Source organism: Athene noctua, chromosome 25 (genome assembly GCF_965140245.1).
Source record: "Athene noctua chromosome 25, bAthNoc1.hap1.1, whole genome shotgun sequence".
Classification (NCBI taxonomy): domain Eukaryota; kingdom Metazoa; phylum Chordata; class Aves; order Strigiformes; family Strigidae; genus Athene; species Athene noctua.
The window spans coordinates 3,577,850-3,597,770 of record NC_134061.1 but is presented as its reverse complement, the minus strand read 5'-3'; the positions used below and the strand labels follow the sequence as shown (position 1 = coordinate 3,597,770).

Genomic DNA, 19,921 nt, shown 5'->3' with positions numbered 1-19,921 from the left:
GCTGACCTCAGCGCGTCACGCACGTACCACGTTAGTGCGTAGGTACGTCGCGTCTCCACCCCCCGCCCCGGTAACCGGGGAAGCGGCGGCCGGCGGCTGCGGTGCCCGAGGGGTGAGTGAGGGGGAGCGGGCCCGGCCCGGGCTGGGCAGGGCGGGACGGCGCGGCGGCTCCTCCCCCGCCGGCGCAGCGGCTCCCCCCGCGGGTGGGGACTGGCGGGGCCGCGGCCTAGTGCGGGCTCGGGCAGCCTCGGCCTGGCCCGCACAAAGGGCCCGCCCCCGTGCCGGGGCCCCGCGGGCGGGAAAGGCTGCGAGAGGCCCCGCTGCCGGCCCCGCGCAGGGCCCAGTGTGCCGGGAGAGCGCGTGGCGGCCAAGCTGCGGCTCCCTCCGCTGCGCCTGCCCGAAGGCAAGAGGCTCTCCGCGGCGCCGGGCCCCCGCTCTCCTTTCCCCGCTGTGCTCCGGGAAGGGTGATGTCGGCGGGCGGAGGGCGTCCCTCCTCCTCTCTTCAGTAACCGCCAGAAACGGGAGCAGCTAAGACATGTTGCTGCGTTTCCCCCAGATCCAGGGGAGCCGTGGAAAGGGTCTGTACCCTCGCGTTTCCTCCCTCGGAACGGCGTTTGCAGAGACGCCAAGCCCGGCGGTCAGCCTGTAGGAACTGTCTGTAGGAACCCTCTCCCTGTACGCTCACAAGTGGGCTCCGTGGGCAGACAGACCACATTCTGTACTTTTGCAGATGTATGACAGAATAAAAGAACGATTCTTTTTATTTTCTGGGGTGGTAGGAAGGAAAAAAAGTCAGTAAGTACAGCAAGGAATAATCCTTGAAATCAGATGTGATAGCTTGAAAGACTGCCTGCTGTGCTGTCAGCTGCTGAAGTGCAAAGTTACACCTTTTATCCGTTTCTTGTACATTTTGATCTCTTGCTTGCCACGCATCTGCAGGTCTGAAAGCTACAAGGTGTGTCAGTGAAGGTGGGAGCATGACACCAGTCAGCTGCTACCATGGAGAACTGGATAGCAGAGTTTTCCCCAAAGTCTCTTAGTGAACTCTACCCCAGACTTGAGATTTATTGAGCAAGTCCCAAGCTGGTCAGTGTTCCGCACAGGGAGCGGTAGCAGTACTTACTCTCAGATTATTTTGAAGTTGTTTCTTTTGCCATTGAATTCTGATCTCATTGGAGGATTCTTGCTGAATGTGAGGATTTAATAAGTGTTTAATAACACTTGCAGCCTTTGAGCCATCTAATTATAACGCACTTGAAAGCAGTGGGTGTCATACTGTCTTTGGCTGCCTTGAAGGTATGACTTGACCATGCAGATAAAATAATTATTTGGAATGGGAAGTGTCAATCTTAGTATCAGTCTTAATCTCAGTTCAGTCTTCTCTGATCTAACCTAGAAAGCCGAATTCTGGGCAGACATGTTGTGTGGAGTATTTAAAATGTGGTTTGAAAAATGTAGGTCGGAGAACATATATATGGCTAAATGTTTTCTTAAGAAGGAGTTGCCTTTTTGGCAGAAATGTGCCTTGTCTCATAACGGAGTGGTGTGGTGCTTTGGGCTTGTTTTTCTAGCGATGTCTGGATTGCAGTAGTGTATTTACAAAGCCATGAAACGCTGAAGGATGGGACTGTATGGACGTGCAAAATATGTACTGAGTTGACTTTTCATCTCTTGTTCCTCCCGATGTTCAAAGTTCTGGCCTTGGGTTTGTTTGTCATAGATTGCAAAACAGACAAGACAGGCAACATCTTAAATACTCTTAGGCAGTCGCTGACAGACACAATCAGTTTTAAAAGACAGCGTCTTGTTTTATTCTTTTTTTGAATTATGGATACTTACAAGAAGAGAACAAAGCCTAGATCCTTTTTTGGGAAACGGATCAAACTCTTGCAGTCACATTTCCACAAGTCTCTTTATCATGACAATTATACATAACTGCCTAGAGCAAAAAGGGCATTAATTTGTTTTTTTTGTGATTTTAACAGATATATTGAGGACATCATGAATTGGAATAAAGGTGGACCTGGTACTAAGAGAGGCTTTGGTTTTGGTGGATTTGCCATAACGCCTGGAAAAAAAGAGGAGCCTAAGCTCTCTCAACAGTCTCATAGTGCTTTTGGAACAGCTGGTTCTTCTGCTGCATTTGCGAAATCGGGACCTCCTCAGCTGCCTTCTTTCTACAAAATCGGGTCAAAGCGAGCAAATTTTGACGAAGAGAATGCGTAAGTAGGGTTATTTCTTGTGTTTCTCTAGTTCTAGATCTTGGTGTTTTAGAATTTCCAAGGTCAGGGAAAGTATCTGTGACATTTATGAGGTTTAGTTATTTAGAAAAGTCGGCCCAAGAATAAATACCCTAGCACTGCATTATGGTGTAACAGAACCCCGGTAGCTTTACGGCAATAGTATCAAGAAAAACTGAGCTAGTCACCTGCAGGTACTCCCATCCTTGCTTTGCAGCAGATTTTTGATGTTGTCCTGGACTGATTATTTACCTTTTCTCTGGGTGTCAGCCCATTGTCTGTAAAATGAGAATGATAATACATCCTTGCCTTTAAATATATTTCAAAGACTCTGAGATGCTGCAGCAGCCCGTGGAGAACTCTCCTCTAGCTTTCCCTTCCCTAAGAACATATCTCAGCTGAGCCTCAGTCAGCTCAATCTCATTCTGAATAAGACTTTGCTTGAGATGGTGTGCTCAGAATTGGAGCCAAGCAGCATAAATTTGGGTGGTTTTTGCACAGGGGAACGTTCAGCTCCACATTTCTTTACTAACCCTTCTATTAGCTGCGTAAATGCGTTGAATAGAAGGGAGGTCAGAAAAGCATCCTATATTCACCGGCCTGGGAGAGCCACTCAAGAATCAGTTTCCTAACAAATGTTTGCCTGACCACCACTTTTAGCTTACAGCATGAATAAAGAACCAAATCTCAACATCTTTGCCTGTGTACATACTGACTTTTGCTGTCCCATCTCTGTGTGGGAAACTTGACTCAGAAACCATGAAAGACAGCATGGTGCTATACTGTGTGCTGACTGAGCCATTGTTTGTTTCTTTTCAGATACTTTGAGGATGAAGAGGAAGATTCCAGCAATGTCGAATTGCCATACATTCCTGCAGAGAATTCCCCCACTCGCCAGCAGTTTCATTCCAAATCAGCAGACTCTGACAGCGATGATGATCCTCTGGAGGCATTCATGGCTGAAGTGGAGGCAAGACCTGGCTTGTGAAATGTTTATTAATTTATGTGGCCGAACTTCTCTCTAGCAGGAGCAGCAAATGTCACTCATGATTTTGGCAGCTGTATTCAGAACGTCACTTAGCTTTTGGTTTTTCTGTAAGATGCTGTGTTAATTAGAACTCAAATGTGGATTAGATGGGGAGAGGGTGGATATGATTTACAGTAGCTTAACTGTTTTGAGCATGTCAAGGCAGTACAACTAACAGCTTTGTGTGGCTCTGAATACGAAATTAAGGTTTTCTGCATTTTACACTACCTGAATTGAAATTATTTGTATTTATCATGAGCTGTTCCTTAGCTACAGTTCTGTTATTAGCTGGATTCTGTCACAGTGTTTTCAGGAGGAATGCAGAGAATGTATTTTTACAACAACGTTACCGTGAAGTTACAGGATACAAATTTCAGAGGTATTAGCAGGAGAATTTATTTAGCAGAATAGGAGATGGAGCAGGAGAAAATTTAGTCAAAAAAATGCTGCCTCTGTGGCATGATGGTCTAGTTATGTAGGAACACTTTTCCTCTACATGTTTTATCATCTTGGTTTTTTTAACATGTCCTAATTTTATGACCTGTTAGGATCAAGCTGCTCGAGACATGAAGAGACTTGAAGATAAAGACAAAGAAAAAAAGAATGTTAAGTAAGTTCTCATTTATAATTCCCATGCCTGCCTGTGTCTTGTATGCTGCTAAGAGTATTCCAATGCATTTTGTTGATGATGATTGTTCTGTAGGCAATATAATATATACTTAGTAAATAGCATTAACCAGTGCATGATGTTTTCCATGGGTAAAGTTCTGTGCAATAAAAACTGAATAATAGGAGGGAAGAATCCATGACAGCATCCTACAGTAAAATGTAACACCCTGAGAGTTATCTCACGTGAAAAGCCTTTCTAGGCCACAAAAATTGGGGCAGCACATTGTACTACTACCATCTTCCAAGTCAGCCTGAATAGTTTTTCTTCTTTCCATATCCTTGCAATGATCAGGGTGGTTTACTTTAAAACTGCATTTATGTGACCAATATAACTCAGTACAGCTGAGCTGTAATACTGGAGATTCTTCCAAAGTTGAAGTAGGTTTTGAGACATCCCACAATAAAGCTGATGTATTAGGTAGCGTGGGACAATTTGGAGTTTAAAACAGTTTACATTTTTGCAGCTTATCTATCTGTTTTGACCAGAGAAAGTAATGATGCTGTTGATTCTTGATATAAATATCAGATACCTTGGTAGAACTTGCACTGCATGGGGTTGATGAGGTTATACATGGTCCTGAAACAAAACACCGGATCCATATCACCACCCGGGGAAGTTCTGAACTGGATTTGCACTTCATGGCTCATATTCCTCTTCAGTTATGGGACTTCTGTAGCATCAAGAGCTTAGACCAGGATGATCTTTGATGTGGCTTCTACTGGGAAGATGAAATCCTAATCTTTCAGTCTCATTAATAGGAGTAAAAAGAAGTCTTTGTAGGGTCGCTTTTATGGTTGGCGCCAAATATGAAAACTCCATGGGTTGGGATTATAAATGTTACTGAGTTGTTAGTGTTGTGTCTTCCACAAAATATGGAGCTCAGCACTAATCAAATGAAAGTATGGAGCTGAGTATGTGGAACACTTGCAGGGAAGTTTTTTTTCTCCGCTTGTTTTTCCAGGGGTATTCGAGATGACATTGAAGAGGAAGATGACCAAGTGAGTTCCTATGCAGTCTTTCTATCTTCTTTTTTGTTTTGTTTTTTTACCTTGCTTCCCCAAATATATAACTACTAGGTACAAACAAAACTCCAGTATCACATGCAGTATCTGGACAATTCAGCAGGAAGCTGTAGTGGTTACCCTGCTGTCTCTACCCTTCTAGGTGTTTCACTAAAAAAAAGAAGAATATTAGGAGGCAATTTCCTTCTTTTTTACTCCGTTTAAGAAGATTTTTTCCGTCAGTTTGAACTTCAACTTTCTGTACAGGATTTTCAGTATCTGAGGGTCTCATCAAATTTGGAATTAGCAGAATCAACTAACATGAAGCACCAGTGAGAGGCTGTTAAACTGTGGAGGCTATGTGCAGTGAAATTTAATGTCTGTCAAGGGCAAGAATCAGGCTTTTTGCTCTTTATTTTCAGAGGAGCTCCAGTTCTGATTGAAGATTATAAGCATCACTGTAACAGAAATAATAAACAAAGAGGAAAGTCTTCATTTCAAAATGTACCTTACTACTAAGTTATAATTAATAACTATTGTGTTACTCGCAATAATGCGGAGCACAGAAGGGTTGTCTGGCCTCAAGGCCTTTGCTTCCAATTTGGTGAGTGTAGCTGTGATAAAGTTTGAGCAAAGGTGACTTACACTTGAAGACAGCTGTTGTTCAAGTGTATCGTGTGCGTCTCTATGTGACTGAGTGATAATTGGCCATGCAAGTGAAAAAGCCAGATGAGTATATACATTTATTTGTAATAGAACCTTGCTTTAAAAATCTGATCTTAAATATTTGCGTGAAAGTCAAGTGAGACTGATGTTTCCTCCATGAGAATGTCGTGGTGTGCCAGTGAGATTCTGTGAGACACGGACATATTTGTGAGCTGGAAGGATGGCATGTGACAGGGACTTCTAACTTGGGCTTGCGTTAAAGGACTCTTCTGACATAGTTTCTTTCCCGTTTGCTGTTGACTCTGAATGAAAAATAGATATATTTTCATTTCTTAGAGTCTAGTTAGGGGAAGTGGAGAAACTGTTTTTGGCATAGTGTGTTTAAAAAGCCCCTGAACATCATATGCTTAGCAACATTGTGTTCTCTGTTTAAAAACCTGCAGCATTTGTACTTTGTTCGTGTGGAAATAAGAATAGATTCTTCTATTGTTAAAGGATGACAAGTCTCGGTAGAAGAAGTTGTTAAGCAGACGTATAAGAGAAGTTTGGTTTTTAAAAGCATTTTGTGGTCTAACTGTCACTATAGTTGTTTTCTTCATTTGTACTTATTGTCCTTCTGGACATAACTGTTGGTATTTATTAGAAGAATCAGTTGTAGTGAACGTGGTTTTTTTTCCTCAATGATGGGTGTGAAAGCAAACAGCCGTCTAGCATATACATCATTTAAACAAATGTAGTAGTAGTTTTGCATCCTATTGTATGTGATTTTACTGATATGTTTTGCTGCAGGAAGCTTATTTTCGCTACATGGCTGAAAACCCCACTGCTGGTGTGGTCCAAGAAGAGGAAGAGGATAATCTGGAGTATGATAGTGATGGGAATCCAATTGCACCATCCAAAAAAATCATTGATCCTCTTCCACCTATTGACCATTCAGAGGTAGGAAGGAAGTTTATTCCATTCTGTTCTGTCTGAGGCATTCTAGAAAGCAGGAGCCAAACAGCAGATTGAAATTGCTTCTGTCCCTGTAAAATTTCTTGAAATGGCTTCGTATTAAACAGATGTTCTTGCAGACAATAAGAACTTTCGAGAAAAAGGACCCTTCCTCTCCAAAACTATGTGTACAGAGAGAATCTTGAGTCCTGAACTAACTGAGTAATTACCCTTGCAGATTGAATATCCACCATTTGAGAAAAATTTCTATGATGAGCATGAGGAGATCACCAGCCTGACCCCGCAGCAAGTGGTGGAGTTACGGCATAAGCTAAATCTGCGGGTAAGCTGGTCACAAAACTATCCTCCTAGAATCTTTTTACTCCCTTGGTTTTGGACTTTTAGTAGTTTTAATGAAGGTTTTCACAGGAGACTCCAACCTTTGAATACCAAGCCTCTTGGATACCATCAGTGACTTTGATTTAAGGGATCTGGATTTTCCTTCGCAGTTCTTGAAAGTCTTCTCTGGATTTGTCAGAGGTGGTGCCAAAGATTTCCACTTGCATGGTTGCACTTGGACAAAAGAACTCCAGAGCTAGGAATTGAAACTGCAAATATTATATGCAAGAATTAGTTCTTTGCCGTTTGTGACATGTTAGTGTGGTGACTTTCTATGAAGGAAATTATTTGGGGAAGACCCATTATACAAGGAGATAGATATGATGTTCAGTAGCTTATGGTGATAAATTATCTAAATTTTTGTACTTGGAAGTCCTGTTTACACAAGACATCTGGAATGTGCACCTAGTTAAACTTATATCTATTCAAAAAGCAAAAAGCCATTTTCAGAGGCAGAGACCTTTTTTTTCATTTTTGTACAGAGTGCTCTTTGTTTTTCTCTTACTGTTCATGAACAAAGATACGTTTCTGTTTCTAAGGTCTCTGGTGCTGCTCCTCCAAGGCCTGGCAGTAGTTTTGCTCATTTTGGGTTTGATGAGCAACTTATGCATCAGATTAGAAAATCCGAGTATACCCAGCCCACTCCTATCCAGTGTCAGGTGAGTGTTGTTACTTCTCTAACATCTAAAGAGAACTAGTAGAACACATGCAAACGTCCTTAGTCCACATGAGGATGTGTACAATTCTAGTTTCCTATATAGAGATGTCACAGGGAAGAATAATTTGTATTTTCTAGGAAAATAGCTTTGATACTTTTTAAAATAGAAGTTTACCCACTTTTGTTCTTGTTTAATAACCATTGTAAATATATCCATATTCTTCATTTATCTCTTGGTGAAGGCTGAAGAACAGTCAAGTGACACCTCTAGTAGAAATGTAGGAAAGGGTTGTTTGGTTGTTTTTTTTTTTAAATTGTATTATAAATAACCATAGCAGTAGCTGAGTAAAGAACCCTACATTGACAACTTTATTCCTTTAAACATCTTATATTTAAATGTCTTGTAACTAGAAGAGTTATGCAACAAGGCAATTTTTTTCATTTCTTTTGGCAATTAGAATAAATGCCCTATGAGCTGGACCATTCCTTGGAGGTCCATGCAGGCAAAAGGGATTCTATTCCATATGTAGATTGATTACCATAAGTAATTAAGTTTATCAGTAATGTGATTATAACCACACCACTTCAGATGGTTTTCTTGAAGTATAAAAAATGACAGGGTGCTGTGTCCAAGGGATGTTTATTAGGATCTTAGTCCATAGTATTTGGAAAAAACTGGTTGAGAGGCCCTTATAGCAACAGTAGGGATGAACTGAAGACTTCAGCACCCAGAATAGTTACAGAAAGAATAGGCTCAGAGAATTTGTTCTTAGCATTCTTACAGCTGGACAAGATGCATTTGTGTACATGTAAATATATCCTTGGGATGTTGTGCTGTGCCCGAACATTGATTTCGTATAGGACAGCAACACTTACACATGGTAATTACTTCCAGCCCTTAAAAGAAACTAATTCTGATCTGAACTTGGCAATAAAACTGTGTAAGCATTGACATATGTTGCTGTGAGTCCTCTATAATGTGCTTTCCTCTTGTTATCTGAGTTTTTGTGTAGTATCTAGCACAAGAATATGCTAAGGTAGGCATAATATGGGTTTAGAATCTCCTTAATTTTAGGGTGTTCCAGTTGCACTAAGTGGCAGGGATATGATTGGGATAGCTAAGACTGGAAGTGGAAAAACAGCAGCCTTCATCTGGCCGATGCTGATTCACATCATGGATCAAAAGGAGCTTGAACCAGGGGATGGTCCCATTGCAGTGATCGTCTGCCCAACCAGAGAGCTTTGCCAACAGGTAGGTCTACGCTAATTGTGTGTGTGCTGTACAGTGTTCTAACAGAAGAAGACAAAATTCTGGGCAGAAATTATCAGAGAATCTCAGTAAACTATTTGAAAAAACTGCTCCGTGCATTAGTAGCATACCTCCAATGTGGGCTCAATTCTCTCCCGCGTCTCTTTGTTGAAGGATCATGACAAACCTGAAATTGTAAATTTTTGCACAGTGCTCCCGTATTATTTCTAAGTATTAAGAATACTGTGGATGCATTGCTACAAATTGTATGTGTAAAAGGATAGAGCTTGCAGGTTAAATTACAGTTGTCTAAATTGGTTTCTCAAATTACTGAAAATTATCCACAAGTATTGAAGTATTCAGCCCTAAGGATTTCTGAATAAGTTTGTTAAGTTACTAGCTGAAAAGTGGATTTCAGGAGCTGGACTGTATTTCCAAGGTAGGTGTTATTTTTCTCACATCTGTCTAATGTGAACTGTGATGTGCTTTGTTTAAAATTCTCAGATCCATTCTGAATGTAAGCGCTTTGGTAAGGCATATAATCTGCGCTCCGTAGCTGTGTATGGAGGAGGAAGCATGTGGGAGCAAGCCAAAGCCCTCCAGGAGGGGGCAGAGATAGTTGTCTGCACACCAGTAAGTACCTGTATGCACACAGTACTGGGGTTTTTTTGTTGCTTAACTGAAGTTGAGATGGATTTTTTTTTGGTGCTGCAGAATTTGTTCTCTTATCGCTGAAATCTAGGTTCTTCACAGTTATCAGATATTGAGAGCAAATACGCTGGGATGATTATTCTCCCAGGATAAATTCAAAGATATTAGGTATGATCTCCAGTAGAATAGCAAGCAAGATCTGCTTGAATCAGTGTCAGTTATGCACTGTACCAGCTTTTGATTGCTGAGCCTTAAAATTGATGAAGAAGATTCCCAGAATGTCATGGACTTGAGTGCCATCTTCCTGAATCAGTGTAGAGCCTGTGGAATTAATGCTGAAGGGTTGAAACACTGAGTCAGAATGGATGTTGATGCAGAACCAGTGATTTAAATGAGCACCACTGTCAACTGGCTTTGCTTAATGCAAAAAACTAGTTATGAACTTGGGCAAAACTGAGCAACGGTTGGAGGAATTGTGGCTATTTATTGGGGTATTAGGCAAGAAAACAAAGCATGAAGAACTCCCTTGCCAAAAATTGTGGGATTAAGTAGCCAGTTCACATTTAAAATTTAATTGTAATGAAGAATGGGCAATTTTAGGATCTCAGCAGTGTTAAGCTTGAAAAAAACAGGCCTGAAGTTGAAGACAACTATGCTTGTCAGGCATAGTTGATGAGAGTTTTAGGAATCTGTTTCTATAACTGGAATATGGACACTTAGTTCTAGACTGAAGCCTTGAGATGTTTTCTATTCTAAGTCTCTGGTAAATGAGAATAAAAAGCAGTTAAGTGCTTGAAGGTTGCATATAATAACATTTTTTAAAATATGCTTTAAAAACTTTTTTTTTTTAATAGGGTCGTTTGATTGATCATGTGAAAAAGAAAGCTACAAACCTTCAAAGAGTCACTTACCTTGTGTTTGATGAAGCTGACAGAATGTTTGATATGGGTTTTGGTACGTAACGAACAAAATTCACTGTTTTGGAAAGGGGTGGTGTCCAGTTCCCAGCTTAGTAGGACTGTTTATAACCCCTGTAGCTTCATACACTTAAAAATACATTAAGCAAATACTTTATAGACTCATATTTAAAGGGCTAACATATGTTGCTATAAAGAGATCAGTGAAATCCTGTTGGTGTTGAAGTCCAAAAACCCTGATTTTTATCTTAGAGTTGCTGAATAACTTTTGGGCAAGTCACTTCTGTGTGTACAAATTAGTGGTGTTAAAAGAACTTTATTGGAAGCAGTTTGGTCATTCAGATCTGGATGATTTTGAATTTGTGTTCAAGAATCATGGGACACAGCAAAGATTTGACAGTGCTATAATAGCACAAAGGCGGGGAGACGCTTGTAAGATGTATAGGTTATGCACAAATTTACTAGGATCTTTGCTTATGGAATTTTTTGCTGAAGGATCTTCCAAAAGTTTCTTTTTGCAGCAAAGGAACTTCCATTGTGCAGCAAAGATCCACTGGAAGTCGCAGTAAAATTAAATACTGAGTGAGAGACATTCACTCTATGGTTGGTTGTTAAATAAAGCAATGAAGAAGTATTTTTGGTTATTCTACTAAATAATGAGCATATGATGTTGATGAGAACATTTTCCATCTCCTTTTCAGAATATCAGGTCAGATCAGTCGCAAGCCACGTACGTCCTGACAGACAGAGTAAGTATAAGAGTATTTCTAAGTAACCTGAGGAGGCTTTGTGGTGGGCTACCAGTTAAGAATCTGGAACAGAGATTGGATTTCCTGTTCCTGACACAGCCACACAACGAGGCTTCTGCAAAAGTCCACTGGTGTTACTCTCAGTGTGGGCTGTTAGGAGGGAGCACTTGGGAAGTGTGGGCATGTAGCCACGTTAGTCTGTAATCCTTCCACAGACTTTACTCAGAGAAGAGATGATTAGCTGAGTTAATGTTCATATGCTTTGAGATCCTGTGTTCTAAGCTGCCATGAAAGAAGGTTCACAGCACGGCCACATATTATCAACATCTTGTTTCAAGTGCCACGAAATGTATTTCCACGTTGAGGTATTCTAACAGTGTGATTGATAATTTTCATTAAAACCTGTAAAACAGACCATAGCTTCAGATCACTGACAGCTAGCACAGTTGTACAGGTCCTCATTCACAAGATCTGTGCAGTGTTTTCACAATTCTGAAATAAAGTTTCTTTTTCAAGGAGTTCAAATACTGTTTTTCTTTTAGCCCTCTTGTTCAGTGCCACTTTCCGTAAGAAGATTGAGAAATTGGCCCGAGATATTCTGATCGACCCCATTCGAGTTGTGCAGGGAGACATTGGAGAGGTAATTCCACGTTACTTGTGAGACAATCAGGAATATGAACCATCCTGTTTCTGTTGTCTGAAATTTAAATTAAACTGCAGTAGTCATCATTTATATTCGTGCTTAACAAAAAATAGTAAGGTTTTGGTTTGGGGGCTTTTATTTATTTTGTTGAGCTTTCTTGCTGCCAACAAATATTATTATAGTGATGGGAGATTTCATCAAGGAGTGAAAAACATTAATGTGATGATTGGATTTTTTTTTTAATTAGGCTGAATCAACAGGTATATCTTTTTTTTGGTCTCAAAACTATAAGTAAATCATAGCTTTTGCAATGAAGGATTTGACACTTAGACACTGATGTCTTTCAGCTGGTTTATGTGGGAATGTTGATTCTAGATTGCTCGACAGTAGCAGCTGAACTATTAGACTAGAAATTGGGCAGTAAGTCAGTGAAGTGGGCAGGTTACACTTGCTCTGAAGAAACTGCTTATAAATGTAAACTGTTGAGAAGTTTCCCAAGATGCCTTCAGAGCATTCTTCTTTTAACCAGTTCTCTGCATTTTTATTTTTTTTCGACCATGAATGTGAGGTACCCCTTTATAACAGAAAGTTCATGGCTACCTGTAGCCCCTTTGTGGGAAAAAGTTTTTCCTAACCATCACTTAAAAAAAAGAAGCAGCTTTCTTAGCTCAATCACATGGTTTCTTTTCTTTGATCTAAATTATTACTCTGAGAGCATCATCCTTGAAACAATTAATACTTAATTATGTAAAAATTAAATCTTTCAGAGAAACTTCCAGGTAGTGCTGTGAGCTCCACTGCACTTTTATTACTTGCAATATGAAGTGTGTAGGGAGTCTGTTTATACCTCCCCTCTCCCAACTCCAAGGACAAGTTACAGCTCACAGGAGTACTTTCTCTGCTGGCTGTATGAATAACTTTTACTGATGAGCATCCTCCATCTCAGACCCTGCTCTTGCACAGTCTGTTTGAGACGTTAATGGCATCTGTCACAAGAGCATCGAAATTCCAAGTACCCATCTTTAGATCAGTTGGGTGCCAAACTGCATCATGTCAAAAGACTGAGCTTTGCCTCTCAGGTTTAGCAGAGAGTAGCTCATTTAACCCCTGCCTTTTCTGCACTGTGAAAATGAAGTGGTCAGCAGTTAGCCAAGAGCTGAAACCTCTTTTGAAGGAGAATTTTGGTCTGCTGTTTCTCCACTTTTTATTCTTACACGTAGTTTAAATTCCTCATTTTATTCTACCATCTGTGTTTGTTTGCCATTCTGTCCTGTGTTATTGCTTGTCTTCTTTCTCCCCTTAGGCAAATGAAGATGTTACTCAAATCGTGGAGATTTTCCCCTCTGGCCCTAGCAAGTGGAACTGGCTGACTCGGCGCCTCGTGGAGTTCACATCGTCTGGGAGTGTTCTCCTGTTTGTCACCAAGAAGGCAAATGCAGAAGAGCTGGCCAATAACCTCAAGCAGGAGGATCATAATCTAGGGCTGCTTCATGGTGACATGGACCAGAGCGAGAGGAATAAAGTCATTTCAGAATTTAAGAAAAAGGGGATCCCGATACTGGTAGCTACTGATGTGGCAGGTATGTGGCGTTCTAAGAAGCAGCAGAAAGGCTAACACGTTTCAGTGGAAGCCAACAAGATTGGCTTCTGCACCTGCTGGGCCCTGTATTCCAGATGTTTTCCAGAAGTACACAGTGTTAGCAAGGGATTTTATTTTTAAAGTCTTCTAATGATGTTTAAATTACAGTCTGACAGATGTTTTTTAATATACAGAAAGAAAACAAGCTGTTTCTTAAGGAAGTAGTTGCTGTTTGTTAATCAGCTGACACATTATGCCTGTTTAAATGAAGAGGAGATGGACACACTTGAAGCCTTCTCTAGAACAGCTTTTGTACCCAGCTGAACAAAGACTGAATTTCAGTGTCCTTTAATAAAGCCCTCTCTCTTCCTTGGAAAAACAGTCATTTAGAGAGATCTCTTCCATCTCCAGTCCTGTGAACTTGGAGAGAAGATATTACTACCCTTAACATGAATGAAGGGCGCCTTAACTGGGGTGTGTTCCTGTGGAAACTCCTTTCATATGCTGGAGCATAATGAAGTGATACGCTGGTATGAATGGAATTACTTTGAGTTAATTCAGGTTAATCACACTTGCTGCTATGTCGCCCTCTATTACAGCTCGTGGGTTAGATATTCCTTCCATTAAGACTGTTATCAATTATGATGTGGCTCGGGACATCGATACACACACCCATAGAATTGGTCGTACTGGCAGAGCTGGTGAGAAGGGAGTTGCCTACACTCTGCTGACTCCCAAAGACAGTAACTTCGCTGGTGATCTTGTCAGAAACCTGGAAGGCGCTAATCAACACGTTTCCAAAGAGCTGTTGGATCTAGCAATGCAGGTACAAACAAGCAGAACTTGAGTAGAGGAAGGTTCCTTCCATGATTAGCGTGAAATCAGGAGCTCAGGGACTTTTTTTCTGGCTTGGTCACGTGTTAGCAGTGACCTTTTGCAATCTATACTGTTTTTAAGTAGGCTTTCGAGTGTTTTTAATGGCCTTTGAAAGAATCCATGAAGACATGAAGATTTTGGAACGCAGTATGTAATGTATTTTGGGGTCGGGCACTGCCTAGGAAATTAGGAGCTGTAATCTGGCCGATGCCAGCAGCGCACTCACTCCAGCTGCAGTATCTCATTACAATCATATTTTTGATATGCATTTGTGGCAGGCACCTGGGAAATGCAGCTTAGCTGAAAGCTAAACTACAAAATAATTACAGGGACATTCACTCTGTGAAATGGTTGTTGCTTGATCATTATACCTGCTTGGCAGTGATATGTGGCAGGCTTGCTATATATAGGTATGACGGATAGCTGAAGCAATTGTGCCTATGCCACTCTACTCCACATCTAAGTTCTTGTCTTCTCCTGCCTGTGTAGCTGCAAGAGAGCAAAGGCTGTTTGGTAATTCCCAAATTCAGAGATGGATTAGCATGTTTTGTCTTCATTGCCAAGCAGCTTGGACACTAGCTGCTAGAAGTAATTGTTTTTTCCTAAGGTACAGAGGCAGCGTTTTCAGAAGGGACAATTTGTGAGGCAGAGCTCCAAAGGCTGCCTTTGGAGAGGAGAGCAGAGAAGCTGAAGGGCTTATTGGCTTCTTCGGATTTGAAGAAACTATAGAGCATGAAAAGGGGTGCAGGCAACCGTTATTTAAAAACCTGGTAACAGGAGGTCTGGTTGGACTGCCCTGTCCTGGCCACTGCTTGTTGCAGGAAGTTTTGCTGACAGAACCTCCCTTCTCCTTAGCCAGGCAGTGGGCTAAATCAATAAAACCCCCGTGTGAGCAAGTGCAGAGCTCCAGAGTGAATGGCATTTGAAATTGCTCTTATTCCTGGGTGTATTAGAATGCAAACTCCCAAATCTTAACAGGGATGAAATTTCAGGACATAAAATTAGTTTTCATAAAAAGCATTTGTAACAAAAAGCTTCAGACTGACATGACAAAGCTGCCTGCAGCTTGATTTCAAAGCGTTGTAGTCTGTCACATCCCACCCCCTTGCAACAGCTGTGGTGTTGAATGGGCCACAGCATATATTTTTCTTTTGAAATGCTTAAAATCCTTCTTTTCTGAGCCTCATTACATGCATTTATGAAGCTTATTATTCGCTGTGTTGAGAAGCATTTGTCCTTCTTTTGTACAGAATCCGTGGTTCCGGAAATCACGTTTCAAAGGAGGAAAAGGCAAAAAGCTGAATATTGGTGGTGGTGGCTTAGGATACCGTGAACGTCCTGGTCTGGGATCAGAAAATTCTGTAAGTAGAGATGCTGGAGAAGTTGTTAACAGATTTTTAGAACTTTTTAACTTAGTATTGACTACTCTTTAATTTCAAAAATCTTCCTAGTACTGAAATATAGCCTCTGCTTTCAAAGGTCTTCACAGCTCAGTCTTTCAGAGTTAGTATGAGAAGTATCTCAAGTGAAACTGTCCTGTGCTGCTCTTGTCAAGAGCTGCCTTTAGGGCCAGAGGGATCCAGAAGGTTTGGAGATTCTTCCCAAAATAGACTGTCAATGCAAAATAAATGCTAATCAATTACTTGAAAAGCCATTTCCAGACAGTCTTGGCAGCAAAAAGTCTTGCAGCATTGGGAACACTTAGGAAGGTGTGTCCATGCTAGCAAAACAGCTCATTGCCAGTGTGTGTGGGGGCAAAGTTTAACTCTAGGCATGTTGAAAACACACCATGTTCACCATCTTTCCAAAAGTCACAGCTGAAGCCTTATTCACACTTTGTCTTGGCTATGACCTTTGTGAAAAATCTGCATTTGATTGCGTTTTGCTTTTGCTTGTGCTGTAAGGAGCTGGGAAATGATGTTACACTGCTGACTAGTGAGTCACGAAGACTTAATGCGTATTTACTTTTCTGTCATCCTCAAAGTCACGGGGCAAACTGTTCTGCTCGGTGCTCTCCAGAAGTTTTTCATCCTTAGTAGATGTATTTCCGAGTGCAGGGCCAAGAGATATTTGGAGAAGGGTTAAATTGAAAGTGTGTAGGATAAATCTCTCCAGTTGTCCTTTGTCTTTTTGTGTAGGATCGTGGAAACAACAACAGTGTGATGAGTAACTATGAGGCGTACAAGCCATCCACTGGGGCGATGGGAGACAGGCTTACGGCAATGAAAGCAGCTTTTCAGGTTGGTTCCATCACTTGTACTCCAAGTTCTAACTCGAGAGAGGGCATAACATGATAAAATTTTACTATTGATGATTCAAGACAGTATTATTTTTTTCCCCTGAAAATGCAGAGACCCCGTTGATTTCAGGGAAGTTTAGTTTGGTACTTGTGGCCACGTCTCATCCACTTGGAGCACACACTCAGCATTGCACTCAGAAGTGGTAGAATGAGTGTGCAGGCTGGACTGAACACGTTTGCACAAAGTTAATTTGCCAGACTTTGTTTTCTGCTGCTTTGCTCTCTTTCCCTTCTGCGTTCTGCTCCTAGGCTTGATCCTATTTAGGTTGCTTAGCAGCAGTAGTGTAATTGCAATCCAAAGAAACGGGGAGCACAGAAACCAATTCTCTTCAGTGTAAAAATTTACCCCACAGTATAGGAGTTCCCTTGTTTCTGTGGTTAGGTGGCAGATGCCTGTTACTAATTCTGTGTTCATAGGCACAGCAGGAATGTAATCACTCCAAGAGTGACTTTTTATAGGAACTCTTTTTCCTAGGGGCTCCCCAGAATTCAAGATGGGCTTGTATATGCATGCTGGCTGCGTGTTTTGTGGTGCAGTGCAGAGGCAAACGGGCTCTGTTTTTTCTTTTCTGTCTCTTCCTGGCAGTCCCAGTATAAGAGCCATTTTGTTGCTGCAAGCTTAAACAATCAAAAGACTGGTAGCTCTTCTGCTGGTGCGAGTGGCTGGACCAGCGCTGGGAGCTTAAACTCGGTACCAACGAGTTCAGCACAGCAAAACGCTGCAAACCCTGACAGTCCCATCGCAGCCGCCGCAGCAGCGAAGGGTGTTCCGGGTTTCACCAGCACGGGGAATTTGAGCAGCGTTCCCACCTTTCCAAGCGTCGGAGTACAGGGCTTCAACAACACAACTGCCAGCACCAACAATCGCGAAGCCATCGGCAGCAGCGGCCCCGGCGTTGCGGCTGGCGGTGGCGGTGGCGTTGTCAGAGAACGATACAACGACAACCGGAACAGTCGCCACAACGAGGTCCCGCGCCGTGGAGAGGGTGGCGGGCGCTACAACGACGTGCAGCGCCACGGAGAAGGAGGCAGTCGCCACAGTGACGCTTACCGCCACGGAGAGGGCCGACACGGCGACGGCCATCGCCACGCTGAGAGCCGGCACTTCCCCGACGGCGGCGGCGGCCGCAATAACGGTGACAGCAGGAACAGCAGCGACGGTAGGAACAACGAGAACAGGAATGGTGAGAACAGGAAGGATGGCAACAGCCGAGACAACAAGACAGATGGGTTTGCTGTCCCAGAACCCCCAAAACGTAAGAAGAGCCGGTGGGACAGTTAAAAGCTGGTGTTTCACAACCTGGAATCTCTGCAGGTAGTGTTGTCTTTTTTTTTTCCGAGGATTTCTTGGGGTTTTTGGTAACTGGTTGTTGAGCAGCTGGGGGAGGAGAAGGAAACCATGAAAACTCCCCATTCAAGTCTGGGCTGGTACATCTGCGGACAGATTCACTCCAATGATGTGTACACACAATGCTTAGTCAAAGAGAAATCATTTTGATAAAGCTCCCTGGGTTCTGCTTTTAAACATTCAGTGCTCAAGTGACTCTCTGCTGGATTTAAACAGATCTTCTTGACAAGAAAGAAGCTGTTTCACGTCCTTGGAACGTTAAGAAACTGCTGTCCATAGAAGTATAAAGTAGTCTTTTCTTAACCAGCGTTCACATTTAAAAAACCAGTCCATCTAGAGATGCTCAGGACCCACCTGTTAAACATTAATCTTTCAGTAATTTGTTCAGTATGGTGAGTTCTTCCCCAGTCTCTTCTTTCCACATAGTCTCTTATCCCCAGATAAGAGGGATTTGGCTTCCAGGTTGCCCCTTACATCTCTCCCCATCAAGTGAGAATGCATCAGTTTGTGTTGCTGAAGGTGGGATGAAGCAAGTTGATTTTTTTTCTTTTTCTTTTTCTTTTTTTTTTTTTTAAATTTGTATGAAGCTGTTCAAGGGAACCTTCTCCAGCCCAGCCTACCACAAATTCACATGTAGTGTAGGTTGGACTCTCCAGCTTGTTTGTGGTCAGTACATCAATCCCAGTCCCATTGCCCAGGTAATTTTCCTTTTAAAGAACCTCTTCTTTCCTAATAATCTTCGTTTTGGTGGAAGCCTGCATAGCAAACTTGTCTCTCTGCTGTGCCTATGCACCCTCTGTTATGAGAGGGTTGAGTGCTTTCTTGAAATTAAAAGCAAAAAAGGGAAAAAAATGTAGATAGGCCACAACAATCAAAGGCTGGTGTCCCTCACGAAGCGTAGCTAGATGAAGAGGCTTCACTCAGAAATTCAGGGACCTGCTGCTCAGAAGCCTTTAGGGAGAACCCAGAAAGTGATTAATGAAGTGGAACAGCTCAAATATCGCCCCATATTGGACACATGTAGTTAAAACTGTAAAATCTTGCTTGACCGTTTTTAACTCGTCGTGTGTATTACCCTTTTTTTAACTTTTTTTTTTTTTTTTTTTTTTTTTTTTTTGCGCGCCATAAAGGTAAGGAAGAACTCTTTTGTTGAAACATGTCAGCACCCACCTCTGTCTTGTTTCTACTGAAAGAAGTATCAGAAACTGTCAGGGTTTTGTGACATTGTGATGTTTTCTTTATCAGCTGTGCATTTACTTTCTGCTTGCTCTAGTAAATGTTTTATTACTGGGACAAAAATATCTCGCATGTGCTTTTTATTCTCCACTTCTTTTGCTGTTCTGGCATTTGGATGGAGATTTGACTGATTAGAGATTTGACTGCGTCCCTTTCTGTCACCACAAGTTGGGGATTGTAGTTGATAAAAAGTCTTCCTGTGTTTTTTCTCAAGATCTTTCACCCCAGACTGTTATGTAAACTCTATTTTAGCTTTAAAGCCTCCCAGGGAGTAGATTTTTCTCCATTTTACAGGAGGGAAGGATGCAGCCCAGGACATCCCAGCCTTTCATGGGGTCATTGGTTGTCCTGGAAAGAGAACTCAGCAACAGTCTTGTGCCCTGATTTGCACATGTACTGGTTTCAGTTAAGACACCAACTTGATTACATGGGTCCCCTCTAGCTCTAATCTGTTGGGTTTTTCTAAAATAGCCTCCCCTTGAATTCTCTTGTCACGGTCTAGGCAGGAACCTCATTGCACTGGTTTGAGTTCTGCATGTTCAGTATTGAGACTAATAAGGGCAGATGTGGCAGGGGTTCAGAAGCTGTGGCATTCTCCTTATCACACTTCAGGTTTATCACTCTGCAGAATTAAAGATCTGAGCTTCTAAACAAAAAAAAACCCCAGCACCCTAGTCTGAAGGTGCCATCTGCCCCCTCCCTTCCTGGATCTCAGCTCGCTGCCACCGGGAGCTGGCCCTGTATGCATCCTGTGGTCGGGTCTCTCCCCTTCTTTTTAAC

General features: G+C 42.0%; 1 protein-coding gene across 4 annotated transcripts; it reads left to right on the top strand.

Annotated features, from left to right (window-relative positions):
• The first annotated feature begins 19 nt into the window (after positions 1–19).
• On the top strand, positions 20–19,193 carry DDX42 (DEAD-box helicase 42). 4 transcript variants are annotated; one of them, XM_074926946.1, is made up of 19 exons: positions 41–112; positions 1,986–2,222; positions 3,060–3,210; positions 3,816–3,877; positions 4,899–4,935; positions 6,394–6,543; positions 6,776–6,880; positions 7,476–7,595; positions 8,670–8,846; positions 9,348–9,476; positions 10,349–10,448; positions 11,113–11,160; positions 11,703–11,800; positions 13,107–13,383; positions 13,982–14,208; positions 15,509–15,619; positions 16,397–16,498; positions 17,144–17,872; positions 19,036–19,193. In XM_074926946.1, exons 2-18 carry the CDS (start codon positions 2,002–2,004, stop codon positions 17,837–17,839), a joined length of 2,811 nt encoding a protein of 936 aa, XP_074783047.1. In that variant the 5' UTR covers positions 41–112; positions 1,986–2,001; the 3' UTR covers positions 17,840–17,872; positions 19,036–19,193. The 4 variants fall into 4 exon arrangements, with proteins under 4 accessions (XP_074783048.1, XP_074783047.1, XP_074783044.1 ...); XM_074926947.1 differs by lacking the exon at positions 19,036–19,193 and having other exon boundaries at positions 20–42; positions 17,144–19,006; XM_074926943.1 differs by lacking the exon at positions 19,036–19,193 and having other exon boundaries at positions 17,144–19,006.
• The last annotated feature ends 728 nt before the right edge of the window (positions 19,194–19,921 follow it).

Excerpts from the sequence above, each read along its gene's own strand:
- DDX42 (XM_074926946.1), top strand. The coding sequence starts at position 2,002 with ATGAATTGGAATAAAGGTGGACCTGGTACTAAGAGAGGCTTTGGTTTT. Across the intron at positions 8,847-9,347 it reads CCAGAGAGCTTTGCCAACAG|ATCCATTCTGAATGTAAGCG; the intron begins GTAGGTCTACGC and ends TAAAATTCTCAG. Across the intron at positions 14,209-15,508 it reads TGTTGGATCTAGCAATGCAG|AATCCGTGGTTCCGGAAATC; the intron begins GTACAAACAAGC and ends TCTTTTGTACAG.